This window comes from Microtus oregoni, unplaced genomic scaffold (genome assembly GCF_018167655.1).
Source record: "Microtus oregoni isolate MIOR12 unplaced genomic scaffold, Mior012 000004F_ref0000308, whole genome shotgun sequence".
NCBI classification, from domain to species: Eukaryota; Metazoa; Chordata; class Mammalia; order Rodentia; family Cricetidae; genus Microtus; species Microtus oregoni.
The window spans coordinates 46,033,344-46,050,144 of NW_024543063.1; the positions used below are offsets into that span (position 1 = coordinate 46,033,344).

The 16,801-nt window shown below is 43.9% G+C and overlaps 1 protein-coding gene across 2 annotated transcripts; it reads left to right on the forward strand.

Annotated features, from left to right (window-relative positions):
- Positions 1 to 1,425: 1,425 nt before the first annotated feature.
- Positions 1,426 to 13,028, forward strand: LOC121446820 (acylcarnitine hydrolase-like). 2 transcript variants are annotated; one of them, XM_041649632.1, is made up of 12 exons: positions 1,426 to 1,498; positions 3,672 to 3,876; positions 4,524 to 4,665; positions 8,640 to 8,773; positions 8,858 to 9,120; positions 9,851 to 9,945; positions 10,203 to 10,343; positions 10,457 to 10,540; positions 10,772 to 10,916; positions 11,434 to 11,571; positions 12,347 to 12,419; positions 12,845 to 13,028. In XM_041649632.1, the coding sequence occupies exons 1-12, from the start codon at positions 1,426 to 1,428 to the stop codon at positions 13,026 to 13,028; spliced, it is 1,677 nt and encodes a 558-aa protein (XP_041505566.1). The 2 variants fall into 2 exon arrangements, with proteins under 2 accessions (XP_041505566.1, XP_041505565.1); XM_041649631.1 differs by having other exon boundaries at positions 8,858 to 9,116; positions 9,847 to 9,945.
- The last annotated feature ends 3,773 nt before the right edge of the window (positions 13,029 to 16,801 follow it).

Consider the following 16,801-nt stretch of genomic DNA (forward strand, 5'->3'; position numbering starts at 1 on the left):
AAACTTGACATCAAAAGAACAAATAATCCAATAAAAAAAATGGGGTACAGACCTAAACAGAGAACTCTTTACAGGCAAACCCCTAAGGGCTAAAAGACACTTAAGAAAATGCTCAACATCCTTAGCCATCAGAGAAATGCAAATCATAACAACTCTGAGATTCCATCTTAAACCTGTCAAAATGACCAAGATCAAAAACACTGATGACAACTTATGCTGGAGAGGTTGTAAAATAAGGGGAACACTCCTCCATTGTTGTTGGGAATGCAAAATTGTACAGATGCTTTGGAAATCAGTATGGCGATTTCTCAGAAAATTAGGAAACAACTTTCCTCAAGAACCAGCAATACCGCTTTTGGGTATATACCCAAAAGACAATCATACCACAAGGACACGTCCTCAACTATGTTCATAGATGCCCCTCAACTGAAGAATAGATAAAAAAAAATGTGGTTCATTTACACAATGGAATACTACACAGAGGTAAAAAAAAAGATGACATCTTGAAGTTTGTAGGCAAATGGATGGATCTAGAAAAAAACATATTGAGTATTGTAAACCAGACCCAGAAAGACAAATATAATATGTATTCACTCATAAGTGATTTTTAGACATAAAGAAAAGAAAAAAAACAGCCTACAGGCCATAACCCCAGAGAAACTAGACAACAAAGAGGACCCTCCTTAAGAGAACATACATGGATCTACATAGGAAGGTAAGCAAAACAAGATCTCCTGAGTAAATTTGGAGCATGGGGGTCACAAGAGAGGTTAGAAGGGTAGAGGGGAGTAAGAGAGGAGAGTGGAGAATAATATATAGCTCAATGAAAAAAATAAAAAAAAAATCACCACTGTAAGGGAGGAGAGACTGAATGCAGACTTCGTGAATTATGACTCAAGAAAGCAAGAAGCTTGGGAGTGAAGGGTGTGCTGAGAGCACCCTGGGCTTGCTCCTGCTCTTCCTTTATCAAGAGGACAATTCTCAAGTATTCATTCCACGCATCTGTGGGAACTTCACAGTACACACCTCCTTAGAAAAGCAACCATGGCTTTCATAGCTTTCTGTTCCTTGCTCTCTGTCCCACACCTACACAGGACCTGTGATTCCAAGGACAGTAAACATGGTGACCCCAGGTTTGAGGTGACGGTTGCCGTTATCAGAATAATTAGCTTCTGAAGCTATGTTGTGCCTTACAATGAGATCAAAAAAGGAACGCACATCACAGAAGAGCATTTGCCCCACCTGCTGAACCCTGGTTCCTATCAGTTCTGCTTAGTCACAGCTCTCCTGCAACTTTGCCCCGCCCACCAAGCTCCCGCCTATAAATCTTGGGGTTCAAATAACTGTCTAGGCAGAGCCCACATATTCTGCTTCCTGCACACAGTGCATCCCATAGCAGCACAGACTCAGTCCTCAGAGCTGATCATGCCGTCCTGCAAACGTCGTGGTTGGCTGATTGCTGGAGCCTGTGCGCTTCTGTTTCTTCTCCACGTGCAGGGTGAGACTCCTTACATGGGTGGTGGGGGCCAGAGTTGCCAATTTTGGCAGAGGCAGAGGCTGAGGCTGTGGTAGGAAAGGTAGCAAGGGAGGAAGAGCAGATAGAGATGACAGAGTGGAAAAGTGGTCAGTGATGTCTGAGGACACTCAATAGAACAGAAGGCTACTCTGCCAAGCCTGGGCCTGAAAGTCACAAGGAAGAGTGTTGGGGACAGAGAACCAGATGGGCCATGTCCCCTTTCTGTGTAGGGTTGTGCCTGTGGCTGGAGCTCTTACTGACCCATGGGTAATAATAAAATAAATTACACCTTCCTACTAGCATTGAACTCCAAATGGATCACCCTCTCAGACAGAGAAGCATCACAGTATACTCCAAACAATCCTGGGAAATTTTCCTGGCCCTCAGTCATACAGTTCTCCAGCCCTACAACAGTTGCCCAACTGAGAGGCTCATATTCCCTTTCCCATTTTCTGACCTTTGGAAAAGGTACAACTCAGAGTCCAAGGCGAAGGGCATGTGCTCTGTGTCTGCCAGAAAGTCTTCAGGTTTATGAATAGGTGAGCCAGGAGGGCACTGTGCCTGGGGTCAGTGTGCAGCCCTGAGGCCTCCTGCCAAAAAGCATTCAAGCCTGAGTCATGCTGACCTCCTGCCAGGCCTCCTCAATTAGATTTTCCCTAAGGAGGCCATAATGACTTCACACTGGGAATCTTCCCTGCTATTGTCCAGGTTCTGAGATGTCACCAGGGGCTTACTTGAACATTCTTCTTTGGATCCTGGGTTCAGAATCACTGATAACTATAAGAGGGCACAGAGTTGTGCACCACCCATGGAACATCAAGATAAGATCAGAGTGAGCTGGTGTAATGGCACACACCTGTAAATGGTGTTCTAGATGAGGCAGAGAAAGTGGAAGGCTTTTCAGCTGCAAGCCAGCCTGGGCTACACGGCAAGAACCTGTCTGGTGGGGTGGTAAATGTAGAAATGTTAAAACAGAGTACCACAGCAATTTCAGCATCAGTAATAATCAGGAGGAGGAGGACATCTGGAAGTAAACTTGGTCAGCAATGCTTACTGTAGCAAAATCAGGAATTTAAAGTATCACATAAACGGTCAGATGGCAATCTCATCAATGGTGACTTTTGGTTTTAAATATGACATAGGTGACATTAGTTGATTTAATTACAGGGTAGTTTTCTGCTATTTTTTTTTTTTTACTTTTCATGGACCTCCGTTTTGTACGTACAGCTGTTATAAAGACACAGTAACTCTTGAGAAGGTGACACGTGTAATTAGAGATGTGTTATCCTTTCCCCACATGCCACTCAAAATCAGAATCTCTATGGGTGGTGGCGGTACACATCTATAATCCCAGCACTCAGGAGGCAGCGGCAGGTGAATCTCTGTGAGCTCGAGACCAACCTAGTCTACAAAACAAGTTCCAGGACAGTCAGAGCTTTTACACCAAGAAACCTTATCTAGAAAAACCAAGGAAAAAAGAGAAAAAAAAGAATCTCTGCTTAATAAACTTCATTTTTTTATTTAAAAATGAAAAAGGAAAATGTATGCATAGTTTTTTTATCTTTAACATATTTGTCACATCCCTTCCTGGGCTGTTTTCCTGCCTCCTGACTGAAAGTACACTCACTCCAATATGTGGGATTCCATGGTGAGCTTTTCTTGGGGGTGAAGCATCCTGGCTGTAGCCTGACTCTTAGCAAACCCATTTCAGCAGGTATTGCCTGTTGCTGTAGCAGTGACGGATTCTAGTGGCCCATGTCCTCAGTGATCTATAGGGACAGCTATGGCAAGTGGCATAGTGTCCTGTAGAGAGCGTGTTGCTGGAGATAGGAATGAGTTTTCAGCACTGGAAAGAAGTTGGCAAATTGCCCTCCCGTCCCTGAGAGTGGCTGCTGCTTTGGCTACTTGTTACCCACACCAAGTAACATCAAACATGCAATCCATGTTTATCAGGTGTAGAAGAGTTTTGCTTTTTATGGAAAATGGCAGGTCTGCCAAATTCTTCCACACTGGAACATGGTGCTGTGGAGACAAGTTGCCAGGGAGGTGGGTATGTGGAAAAGACTGATTGAGGAAAGCAAGAAAGAAGTAACATCCATAGTGTGAAGGTAGATGGTTGGGCAAACCCAACCTTGATATCGCATGTCACTTACAGGTGAAGACTCAGCCAACCCCATCAGGACTACCCACACGGGACAGGTGCAGGGGAGTCTAATCCACTTGAATGACACCAAAGAGGGTGTCTACATCTTCCTGGGAATTCCCTTTGCCAAGCCACCTCTAGGAGAGCTGAGATTTGCACCTCCTGAGCCTCCTGAACCATGGAGTGGTGTGAGGGATGGGACCACCTACCCAGCCATGTAAGTCCTCCTGAGACCCAGAAAATGTCAGGTCCTGAAATGGGCAGGAGGTCAGAACCTGACCAGACTGCAGTGCTTTCTCCATCTCCAGCCCTCCACTGCATTCTCTCTGTGATGGGCTATGCTGCAGATGCCAGGGAAAGGCCAAAGTGATGACGGTTCCTGAGCAAAATCACCCTCCACAATTACCGTACCAACCTATAGGTGTCCAGGTACCATTGGCCCAGAGGCAGTTCCTTGAGAGTCTGGATGTGAGGTGACGGATGTCCCACCACCGTGTTTATCAATGCAGCATCTATATGGGTTCAGGACCCAATACCCAGGCCTTGGAGATTACAAAGTGAAATGGTGTCATTACACACGCCAATAGTTTTCACAGAAGTTCATGGAAATATCAATATCCCATCATCAGGAAGAGTGGGAGGCAAAGACCCATCTGGCAGCCTCACTAGAAGTTTGAGCTCCATACCGGTTTTCCCAAAGTCTCTGACCTTTACCTTAGTTGGAAGAGATTTTGGAGTAGGATCTCATGTTATCAGGTCATCATGGGGCCAGAAATAGGGGTTTTGGTGGCTGAGAGCAAATATGTACCAAGAGCCTGTTTTTAACTACCGCACATCTCTTAGAAGAACTGTCATTGTCCCCAGGTGTCTACAGAATTCTGAAACAGAGGTTGCAGAAAGTCAGGCAATGATGAAACGGAGCATGCCTCCCATCTCAACTTCTGAGGACTGCCTGTATCTCAACATCTACACACCAGCTCATGCTCGTGAGGGCTCCAAACTGCCTGTGAGTGGAAGCCATACTCAGATCTGGGGGTGGGCATTTCTTCGGGATGACTAAAAGGGGCAAAATCAATGTGAGACCCTGATGAGAAGCCTTCCCTGTCAGGTATCCAGAAAGGCCTTCTCTGCCATGGTACACAACTAAACCCTAGGTATGGGACACAGAGACCTAAACACTCTGGGAAGTAAGTGGTTATGGCTCCTTGATCAACTCAGGTTTCACACTACCTACCAGAGGCCTGAGAGGTAAATCCTGAGCTCTTGCAAATTTATTGGCATGGACTATCCATTGTGCCAAGAATTTTTCTCTTGTTTTGAGAAAGGGTCTCTCTATATAACCCTGGCTGGCCTATGTAGACAAGGCTGGCTTCAAACTCACAGAGATCTTTGATCTCTACCTCCAAAGATATGGTAATTTTTAAATTGAAAATAGATCCTCTCTCATATATTAAGTCTTCTTTAAAAGTCTGGTAAAATTCTATGACAAAAACCATCTGGCCTGGGCTTTTTTTTTTTTTTAGTTGGGAAATTTTTAATGACTACTTCTATTTTACTGGGGGTTATAGGAATACTTAAATTGTTTATCTGATCATGATTTAACTTTGGTAAGTGATACTTATTGAGAAAATTATCAATTTCTTTTAGATTTTCTAATTTAGTGGAGTACATGTTTTGAAAGTATATCCTATTAGTCTCAGGATTTCTTTGGTGTCTGTTGTTATGCCCCCCTTTTTACTTTTATTAATTTGGTTATTCTGATTTTATTAATTTGGATATTCTTGCTCTGTCTTTTAGTTAGTTTGGATAAAGTTTGTCTATTTTGTTGATTTTCTCAAAAAAACAACTATTTGTTTCATTGATTCTTTGTACTGTTGTCTTTGTATTTTATTGATTTCTGCAGATTGATTCTTTCCTGCTCTCTTTTCCTCTTAGGTGCACTTACTTCTTTTTGTTCTAGAACTTTCAGGTGTGCTGTTAAGTTGCTAGTATGAGCAATCTCCAGCTTTTTTAATGTAGACACTTAATATTATAAACTTTCCTTTTAGCACCATCTTCATTGTGTCCCATAAGTTTGGGTGTGCTGTGTATTCATTTTCATGAATTCTAGAAAGCCTTTAATTTCTTTCTTTATTTCTGTCTTGACCCATTTTTCATTCAGTAAAAGGTTGCTCAGTTTCTGTGAGTGTGTATGCTTTCTGTTGTTTCTGTTCTTGCTGATGTCCTGCTTTAGTTTGCAGTTGTCTGATAGGATGAAGGGAATTGCCTCAATTTTCTTGTTGTCTGTTGAGACTTGCTTTGTCGCCAAATACTGCTCAATTTTGAAAATTTTCTGTGAGGTGCTGAGAAGAAGGTATATTCTTTTGCATTTGGGTGGAATGTTCTGTAAATGTCTGTTAGATTAATTTGGCTGACAAAGTCAGATAGCTCTAGTATTTCTCTGTTTAGTTTCTGTCTGGATGACCTGTCCATTGATGAGAATGAGGTATTGAAGTCTCCCACTATCAGTGTGTGAGGGTCAATATGTGATTTAAGGTCTAATAGTGTTTCTTTTACAAAAATAGGTGCTCTTGTATTTGGGATAGATGCTAAGAATTGAAATGTCATCTTGGTGTATTTTTTCTTGTGGTTAATATGTAGTATCCTTCCACACCTCTTTTGATTAATTTTATTAGATATTAAAATGCCTACACCAGATTGCTTGTTAGGTTTGTTTGATTAGAATATCTTTTTCTGACCCTTTACCCTGATATTGAGGTATATTTCTTGTATGAGCAGAAGGATTGATTCTATGTTTGTAACCATTCTGTTAATCTGTGTCTTTTTATTGAGGAATTAAGTCGATTGATATGGAGAGATATCAAAGATCAATGATTGTTAATTTTTGTTATTTTGCTGTTGTTGTTGTTGTTGGTGGTGGTGGTGGTGTGTATGTGCTTCCATTCTTTTGGTTTTGCTGGTGTGAGATTATTTATTTCCAATGTTTCCATGTGTGTAATTAACCTTGGTTTAGAGTTTTCCTTCTAGTACCTTCTGTAGGGCTGATTTGTATCTAGATATTATTTAAATTTGATTTTATCATGGGATGTCTTAAGGTGATTGAAAGCTTTGCTGGGTATAGTAATCTTGACTGGCACCTGTGGTCTCTTAGAGTCTGCAGCATATCTGGCCAAGACTTTCTGTCTTTTAGAGTCTCCATTGAGAAATCAGGTGTAAGTCTAATAGGTCTGCCTTATATGTTAGTTGGTCTTCTCCCCTGAAGCTTTTAATATTCTCCCTTTGCTCTGTATGTTTAATGTTTTGATAATTATGTGGTGAAGGTACTTTTCTAGTCCAATCTATTTGGTATTCTGTATGCCTTTTGTACCTATATAGGCATACTTCTTTAAGTTAACTTCTTTAAGTTAGGAAAATTTTCTTCCATGGTTTTGTTAAAGAAATTCTCTAGGGCTGGAGAGATGGCTCAGTGGTTAAGAGCATTGCCTGCTCTTCCAAAGGTCCTGAGTTCAATTCCCAGCAACCACATGGTGGCTCACAACCATCTGTAATGAGATCTGGTGCCCTCTTCTGGCCTGTAGGCATACACACAGACAAAAAAATTGTATACATAATAAAAATAAATAAATAAGCAAATTTAAAAAAAGATATTCTCTAGGTCTTTGACCTATTTGGTATTCTTCGCCTTTTTCTATTCCTATTATTCATACATTTGCTCTTTTCACAGTGTCCCAGATTTCTTGGATATTTTGTGTCAGGAATTTTTCAGATTTAACATTTTCTTTTTTTTTTAATATTTATTTATTTATTATGTATACAATATTCTGTCTGTATGCCTGAAGGCCAGAAGAGGGCGCCAGACCTCTTTACAGATGGTTGTGAGCCACCATGTGGTTGCTGGGAATTGAACTCAGGACCTTTGGAAGAGCAGGCAATGCTCTTAACCACTGAGCCATCTCTCCAGCCCCAGATTTAACATTTTCTTTGGCCAATGTATTCATTTCTTCTATTGTATCTTCAAAGTCTGAGATTCTCTCTTCCTATCTCTTGTATTCTGTTGGTGAAGTTTACCTCTGTAGTTCCTGCTTACTTTTAAATTCCAGGATTCCCTCAGTTTGTGTTTTTTTAATTGTTTCTATAACCATTTTAGTGTCTTGAACAGTTTTATTTCTTTCCTTCAATTGTTTATATTTTTCACTTTCTTTAAGGAGTTTATTCATTTGCTCTCTCAGAACCTCTTTTGTCTTCATATTAAGGTCTTTTTTATCTCTGTTGGGATATTTAGAACCTGTTGTGGTAGGATAGCTGGGTTCTGTTGGAGACACACTGACCTGGTTGTTATTTATTGTGTTCTTATGCTGGCATCTAGGTATCTGGGTTCCGGGTGGTTATAGGTCTAGGTGTTGGTTTCTGGGTTTCTCTTTGCTTGGTGGGTGTTTTGATACTTAATTTCTGTTTCCTCTCTGGAATTTTAGAAAGTCTTCTGCCTGCTCAGCTGGTGTGTTCACTGGGAATGCTGGGGGGAGATGGTCTGTTGCAGTGCTAGGGGTGACCCTGAGAATTGGGTCTGGGGGAACAGAGAGTGGGGAAGGTACACAGGCAGCCTACCTGGTCCCAGATCTCTGGTATTAAAGGTATACATCACCATGACCAGCTATGTGCCAATGATTTTTTGTTAATAATCAGGAAAGTCACCAATGAATATATCCCTTTTCATTCCATTTCATAGGGTTTGAGAGCAGGGGATGTTATTACTCCAGATTTAGAGCCACTAATTAAGGCTTTGGTCCTTAGAGAAGGAGAGAGACTAGCAAGTATCCTGATGGTACTAGAGCCCTGTCTGTGGTCCAGGTGAGGATGTCCTGAGAAGTTTTGTCTGTGTGTCTAAGTACACTGAGCCAAAGCATTAGGTAAAATAGAAGACACCCCAGGTGGAGCTTGAGCTGGGTGGGAACCTCCTGGCATCTGACTTGATTTCCACAGGTGATGGTGTGGATCCATGGTGGTGCACTGGTTGCGGGTGTGGCTTCTGCGTACGATGGATCCATGCTGGCAGCCAAGGAGGATGTGGTGGTGGTCACTATCCAGTACCGCCTGGGTGTTCTGGGCTTCTTCAGGTGAGTCTGAGGCTGACTGTACTGTGCAGTAGGGGATGAAGAGAAATAAGACAGTCCTGTGATTCCTTCTCTGCGTCTTCACAGCACTGGAGATGAGCACGCCAAAGGCAACTGGGGCTACCTGGACCAAGTGGCCGCCCTGCGCTGGGTCAGGAAGAACATCGCCCACTTTGGAGGCAACCCAGACCTTGTCACCATCTTTGGCGAGTCTGCAGGTGGCACAAGTGTGTCTTCACAGGTTGTGTCCCCCATGTCCAAAGGACTCTTCCACAGAGCCATCATGGAGAGTGGGGTGGCCCTGCTGCCTTACCTGATCTCTAACACCTCTGAGGTGGTCTACACAGTGAGTGACTTCAGCCATTGATGACCCTGCAGCCTCAGCCTCCACCCTCTGGTACTCTGGGAGTTTTCTTAATTGGGGAAACAAGGAGCATGGGAAACAGCGACTTTTCATTACTTTCTGAGAGATTCAAGGATAAGAATCCACTTCTTTCTATACAGGCTGGGTGTAATAACCATGTATTGTAGTGTCCATCATGTTCAGAAACATATGGGATGGAGATATGGCTCAATAGGTAAAACCATAAGGACCGAGTTCAAATTCCCCCAGAAACCACAAAAAGCTGCATGTGGCAACAAGTGTGTGATCCTGGTATTCATAGGATGAGATAGGAGGCAGAGACCAGAAAATCCCTGAAAGGTCAAAAATAAGATAGACTCTTGTAGAAAGGAAAAAATAATAAAAGATCATTTCTCAAACAAGATGGGAAGTGAGGACTAGCAACCAGATGGTGTCTTCGAATTTTTGCACGGAAACCATGGTACAGGCACTCCTGAAGTCACACGCACTCGTGGACAAACACACGTAGCTTACTTTTTAAAGTCTTTAGGTAGAATGACCCCTCTGGCTGTTATATCCGAGCAAGAAGAAAATGGGAATTTCATACTTACTCTATTTCACCAGCACAAAAAGTGTGATGTGCTATTTGGGCACCATGCCAATCAACTGGGGTTGGGAAAACTCCTCTACTTGCCTGAAAGGATGGATCAACTCCTGCCTGATCCCTTTACAGAAAGTGGCCAGCTTATCTGGTTGTGAGACTGTGGACTCAGAGACCCTGGTGCACTGTCTGAGAAACAAGAGTGAAGAGGAGATTCTGGCTATTAACAAGGTTGGGAGAGTTGTGTGACTTGGAGGACCTGGTCAGTGGGATGTGGGAGAGTCAGTCCTTACTACTCTAAACAAATTACCTCTGCTCCATGGTTTGGCATCCTCTTAATCACGTGTGTAAAATAAATACCAAATATCCTAATATATGTAGATTCTGTCAGGGGTGGAGAAACATCCTGAGACAATTAAATGGGGGCAGGAGTAATGGTTCTCAGTGGACATCAGAATTGACCTCCATGTCCCTTGCTTGTCCCTCAGGTCTTCAACATTATCCCTGCTGTGGTGGATGGAGAGTTCTTCCCCAGGCATCCCCAAGAGTTGTTGACTGCTGTGGATTTTCACCCTGTCCCCAGCATCATTGGTGTCAACAATGATGAGTATGGCTGGCTTATCCCTATGGTGAGGCACAGTTCCAATTCTCTAGAAGTCTGGGGACTCATAAGATGAGCAGAGGAAACTTGGTCCATATCTATCCCACCGTATACTATAGAAAATTGTCCTCTCTCCCTCAGATCATGGGCACTGATCAAATAATAAACGGCATAACCAGAGAGACCCTGCCGGCTATTCTGAATTACACAACAACAACACAGATGGTGAGACACCTTGAGTACTGCCCCCAATAGAAAGAGCCACTATGTATCCTTCCAGACAGCATGCCTACAAACAAAGATCTGTGTGTGTATGGTTTGTGGAGGGCTCACCCCAGAACTTATACCTTTCCCTTTATATCATATCTTATCCCTGGCCACATTCTCCACACTGAGGCTGCTGCCTATCAAAACAAGAACCTGCCTAAACTCATTCTTCCTGATTCCCTGGTGTAGATGTTACCTCCTGAGTGTAGTGACCTGCTAATGGAAGAGTACATGAACAACACTGAAGATGCTCAGACCCTCCAAATACAGTACAAGGAAATGATGACAGACTTCATGTTTGTAATCCCTGCACTCCAAGTAGCAAAGTTTCAACGTGAGTACATCTGTGATGAGGCCTAGTGGGGAGGAGCTCAGAGCCATGGGTCCCGGATGAGCTTAATAGTGTCCAGGTCCCCACTCATGTCTGGATCACATCTCTGGAACCAAACTCCTGGGACCATTACATCAGTATTTCTTCATTCTAGTGTAAAAGAGGGAAGTGATATCTTATCCAGATACAAAGAAACAGGTTGCTGATACTCCATTAATTTGCCAAACCTACTCAGCTGGGAAGGCCAGGGTCACTGTTTAGCCAAAGGCTTTCCAGGAACTAGTGCTCCAGCCTGAGGCCACCCACTTGACAATTATTAATTTTTATTGAGTTCTACATTTTTCTCTGCTCCCCTTAAACCCTCTCCTAAGGTCTCCATGCCCCCAATTTACTCAGAAGATCTTGCCACTTGACAATTATTACACCAGAAAGCTTTATACCGACATATCTTATCACTAAGGGTTAGGCAGGAAAGTTACAGGTGAGAGAATACTATGTAACCATATGTCCGTACCTCTAGGCTTCCGTGCCCCTGTCTACTTTTATGAATTCCGTCATGTGCCCAGCTACGTCAAAGATACGAGGCCAGCCCATGTGAAAGTTGATCACGGCGATGAGCTTGCCTTTGTTTTTGGGTCCTCGCCCTTGAACATAAAACGTGAGTCTTTCTTGTGTTTCATGAGCTGGATGGGGTCACAGGTGGGTACCTGATGGGCAACTGAGCTCTCAGTCCAGCAGAGAAAATCAAGGCTCTGGGAGAGGACAAAATCAAGTAAGCACCTTTTCCATCCTCAAAAAGTTATACTCAGATTAGAATCTGGACCCTACCAAATATAATCTATTGCCTTAGTTACTTTTCTATTGCTGTGATGAGATACTGTGATCAAGTTGGCTTATAGAGAAAAGCAATTTATTGGGACTTACAGGTTCAAAGGGTTAGTTAGAGTCTATGACCATCAGGGATGGGAGAATAGCAGCATGCAGGCAGGCAAGGCACTGGAACAGTAGCTAACTAAAGCTTACATTCTGATCTACAAACACAAGGCAGAGAGAAAGCTAACTGGACCTGATTGGACTTTTAAACCTCAAACCCAACTTCCAGTGATACACCTCCTCCAACAAGGCCATTCCTCCTAATTCTTCCCAAACAGTTCCACTAACTGGGGACCACACATTCAAATATATGAGTCTATAGGATTCATATCATTTGAGCCACCACACCTATGTTAGATGGAATGAGGACACACTGAGCAGAACTGAACCTGGAGGCATCAATTAGAGGTGTGGGTGGCTCCGGGATCCTTGGTGGTGAAGGAGGAAAAGAGGCCTAGGGTTCAAGGTCAGGCTACAGGAAGGATGGTGATCACGGAGCATGAATAGGCAGCTGCATGGGGTGGCTGGGACCTGGACCTCTGTCTTCCCCACAGCTACAGCTGTCTTCACTGAGGAGGAGAAGCTGCTGAACAGGAAAGTGATGAAGTACTGGACCAACTTTGCACGACATGGGTGAGAACACATCCCTCCCTCACTTCTTCAGTGGTGGGTCCCTATCTAGGGCTCCATTGGTGGTTGATAACTTCATTTGCATGCATGGATAACTCATCACATGATAGAGTCCTCCTCACCCCAGGGCACACTTAGGTACATCGTACATATTGGTTACTGGTCACACTGCAATGACTTGATAGGAACTATGGTATTGTTCTTTAGATTTTGCCTCTGAGAGGGTGACCCAAAATTGTCCAGGTAGTCTTGCCCCACATGGAGCAGACACTAGCAGGTGACACTTGTATCCCTGTATAAGGACATGTGCCCCATCAACCCTCTCACCTATTGGCCCAATTAGTCCAGTTCCCTGACATAAATTGGGGGATCACAAATTATTTGAGCATGGCCTTACCATTCCCTGCTGGGTGGCGGCATATCCACAGGAACCCCAACAGCAAGGGTCTACCCTACTGGCCCAAGATGGTTCATAATGAGCAGTACCTGAAGCTGGACATCCACCCTTCTGTGGGCCGAGCCCTGAAGGCCAGAAGGCTGAAGTTCTGGACCAAGACTCTGCCTGAGAAGATCCAGGAGCTAAAGGGGTCTCAGAATAATTACAAAGAGTAGTACTCTGTGAGAGGAATGGTGTGAAGGGCTGAATATACATGAGGTAGCCGAACATTCTTAGAGAATCCCGGTTAGAGTCTAACCGTCACATCACCATCCCTACCTCTGCAATTGTCCATTTGGTCTGCATGTACGACAAACCCTTGGTGTGTCACTCGGTCCTCAACATGCTGGGACACCTTTTATGAGACTCCGTGAATGCTCCCATGACTGTAGATGTGTGACCCCTAAGTGCCCCAATCTTCTTTCACTGTCCCCTGGGACAACGCCCTTTCCTTCCTTTTTCATCTGCTCTCCTCCTCTCTCCTCTTCTCCAAGCCCCAGACAGTCTTCAGATGAAACAGAAGCTTTGAAAATCTTTATTATATGGGAGTGGACTGTCAAAATCCTATGTTCTCTCAGCAAGTCTCATGTCTTCTTATTTGTAAGTGGCCAATAAAGAAACCTAATAGCCAAAGTCCTACCTATTGTTTTCATGTGTTCAGTCAGGTTGTTGTTCCAAATTTTCACAAATTGTAAACTGAGCTCTTTAATAGGTATCTTCGGCCCTGTTATTCAGAGACCTAGACAGAAAGATTATGTGATTTCTGCATTTTCGGTCATCCTGAGCAACATAGTAAGCCCAGCATCTCTAAACAAATTATAATCTGCATAACATAAAAATAGAAAAAAAAATTATACATGTTTATAAGCCAGGAAATCCAAGCTCAAATGCCATCAGATTTGCTCTGGGGTGAGAGTTAGGCCTCTGGCTCAAAAGATTTCACATTGCATCCTCGTTGGATAGAATGAGAAAACAATGATACTCTTGGATCTTCCCAGAGTCATAACTCTTAATAGCATTGGATCAGAAATTAGATTTCAGCAAATAAATTTGATAGCTTTCAGACCACAGCTCATAAAGATCTCTGACATCAGTCACAAATGATGCCAACTGATGAGAAAAAAATCCCTACATATGTTCCCTGTATATGAAATTTTACAAATACCTGCAGAAGCAGAACTAGACATGTTCACAGGATTTTCAATCTGGGTCAGGAGTTAGGGAGTTGATCAGAACTACATGGGTTTCTTAGTGCCCCCATTTTCTGAAGTTTGCTCTTTGTATCAGGAGTTCTGCAGACAGTGTGGAGCCCAAACTTGCTTGAGTCTATCACCTCTGTGAAAATGTTTGTCCATTGAGTGTGTCCTGGAAATGGGGTGGCGTCAGAAGAGACTCTTGTCCCTGGCACCCTGAGCAAGCTTCTCCTTGTATGGAGTTGTCTTCCTGCCTCATGGATCCTCCAGAAGCCTCTTGACTCCTGGTCATCTCCTAATCTTCTTTTTTTTTTTAATATTTATTTATTTATTAATTATGTATACAATACTCTGTCCGTGTATATGTCTGCAGGCCAGAAGAGGGCACCAGACCCCATTACAGATGGTTGTGAGCCACCATGTGGTTGCTGGGAATTGAACTCAGGACCCCCGGAAGAGCAGGCAATGCTCTTAACCTCTGAGCCATCTCTCCAGCCCCCCTCCTAATCTTCTTGATGGTCCGTGTGACTGATTTCCTTAAATGTTTCAACCCCAGCAGAACAAAGTCTCTTGCACTTTGACCCTTACAAAGGTGACAAATTCTGCTCTGTCAGTACTTTTGCTCCCCGAGCACATTCTCTGTGATTAAGGAGTGGTGGTGCCTTGTGTCCTGCAGGCCCTAGGACCTCCCTATTCCTCTACCTCTCACCATCTTGACCTACTTGGGCCAGTTCTCCAGAGCAAAGTCCCCTTTCCCAGCCACTACACTGAATACAAATCATAATGAACCATGACCTTTGGGTTGAAAACCAAGATTTCATGTTGCCTACTCAGGAAATAAATGAAGCTGATTTTGAGCCTTGATTAAGAAACTGAGCAGAGGGGTACCCTAGCTGCGGCCTTAATGCATTGCTGCAGTCCTGGTGAGACCAGTAGTTGGCTGCACCTCACCAGGCAGTCAAGTTGGGGCATCAACCCTGAAAGCTTTCATTGCTGTAATCTTGGTGTCTGCTGACAACCACTGCCCACCGCAGCTGATGACTTTCCTGGCTCCTGGAAGGAAAATCAGAGCAGCCCATGCTGCTGCCCCCACATTCCCCTCCTCTTTGCAAAGCCCTTTTATCCCCTAAGCAAAAGCAGGACCTTGTAAACCAATCTTTGGGTCCCTTTGCCAGGTGGGATCCTGGTGACTGATGATCTTGTTCAGAGTCATCGAACCTTTGCACCCCCTCACTCTCAGGCGCTCCCCTTTCCCTGAAGATAAACTCTGAAACTTTCACCCTCTCTTGGTGTCTGTGGTCTCCATTTGCCACATTTGTGAGACATGAACCAGCACTGGCTTCTGGTATGGGGAGCTCGTGTGGCCGATTGCTCAGCACCTTTCCCCCAGTACCAAGCCTTCAAGTGTTCTGAGGAGACTGTGTTGCAGGGAAGGTCAGCACTGAGCCTCACTACTGTAAACCCTCTGCCATGTGGCTCTCGTTTCTCTGAATACACAGGACAGTTCACCAACAGCAATCTCGGGGTACTTTTTAGACTTTCAGTAGTTATTATGGGCTAGTGACCCACAAGCTCGTGTCTTGAGTGCTTGCCCATAGCTAGAGGACTGTTTTGAAGGCTGTGGGTCCTTTAGGAGATAGATAGGGATAACTGGAAGAATTACTAGGGGCAGGTGTGCACCTATATTGCTCACATGCCATGGCACACAGGTGGAAGGCAGAGGAAAACTTTTGAGAGTCAGTTCTCCCCTCCTACTGTGTGGATTCCAAGGATCAAATTTAGCTCATCAGTCCCCGTGGTAGCCATCCTTACCCACTGAGCCATCACACTGGCCCTTCCCATAGACTCTTAATGTCTGCTTCCATCTTCCTCTGCATCTCCATCTCAGTCTTTCCATACTCTGACTCTGTGTGCGTGCTTCTGTGTCTCTCTCTATTCCTCCAGGTTCTGTGAATCTAAGTTTGCCGTCACCCACTGAATATACTCAAAAATGCTCAAGTTTCTTCTTCATTTAATAACATATTTATATAAATGTGTGTGCATGCATGTGTGTGCACATGTGTGTAGACACACATACATAAATGTCCCTGAGACTAAGGAAGAATCCATAGGGATTTTCAGACCATGACTATGAGGACCTGGGCAGGGACGAGTCCAGAAACTACAGAGGAGTTTTCAGGATTAAGAGAAGAGTTGCAGGGCTGGAGAGATGGCTCAGTGGTTAAGAGCATTGCCTGCTCTTCCGAAGGTCCTGAGTTCAATTCCCAGCAACCACATGGTGGCTCACAACCATCTGTAAAGATGTCTGGCGCCCTCATCTGGCCTTCAGGCATACAGACAGAATATTGTATACATAATAAGTAAATAAAAAATATTAAAAAAAAAAAAGAGAAGAGTTGCAGTTTCATGTATTTGCTCTCCCAGGTCCCTTCATCCCATAATAGGTGTGATCACTCTCTAATGAGGGCCATTGAAGGTGTGTCACTTCAGAGAAGCCCTTCTGTCATCTCCAGTTACAGCTTCCAGCTCCGCCCTTTCATCCTCAATGTCGTATTTGGACCTGTGACTGTTTTGCCAATGAACTCTGTGACTGCGGATTTCAGGTTCAGGTCACTGTATCGAAGGGGCTACAGATGCCACATATCACCTTCAGAGGAGGCCACAAGGACCGCAGAACGTTTGAAAGTGATCACATTTTCTGTCTGCTGATTATGGCTTTCACAAGCCCAACCACTCAGTGTTGCCCTCCTGCAGCA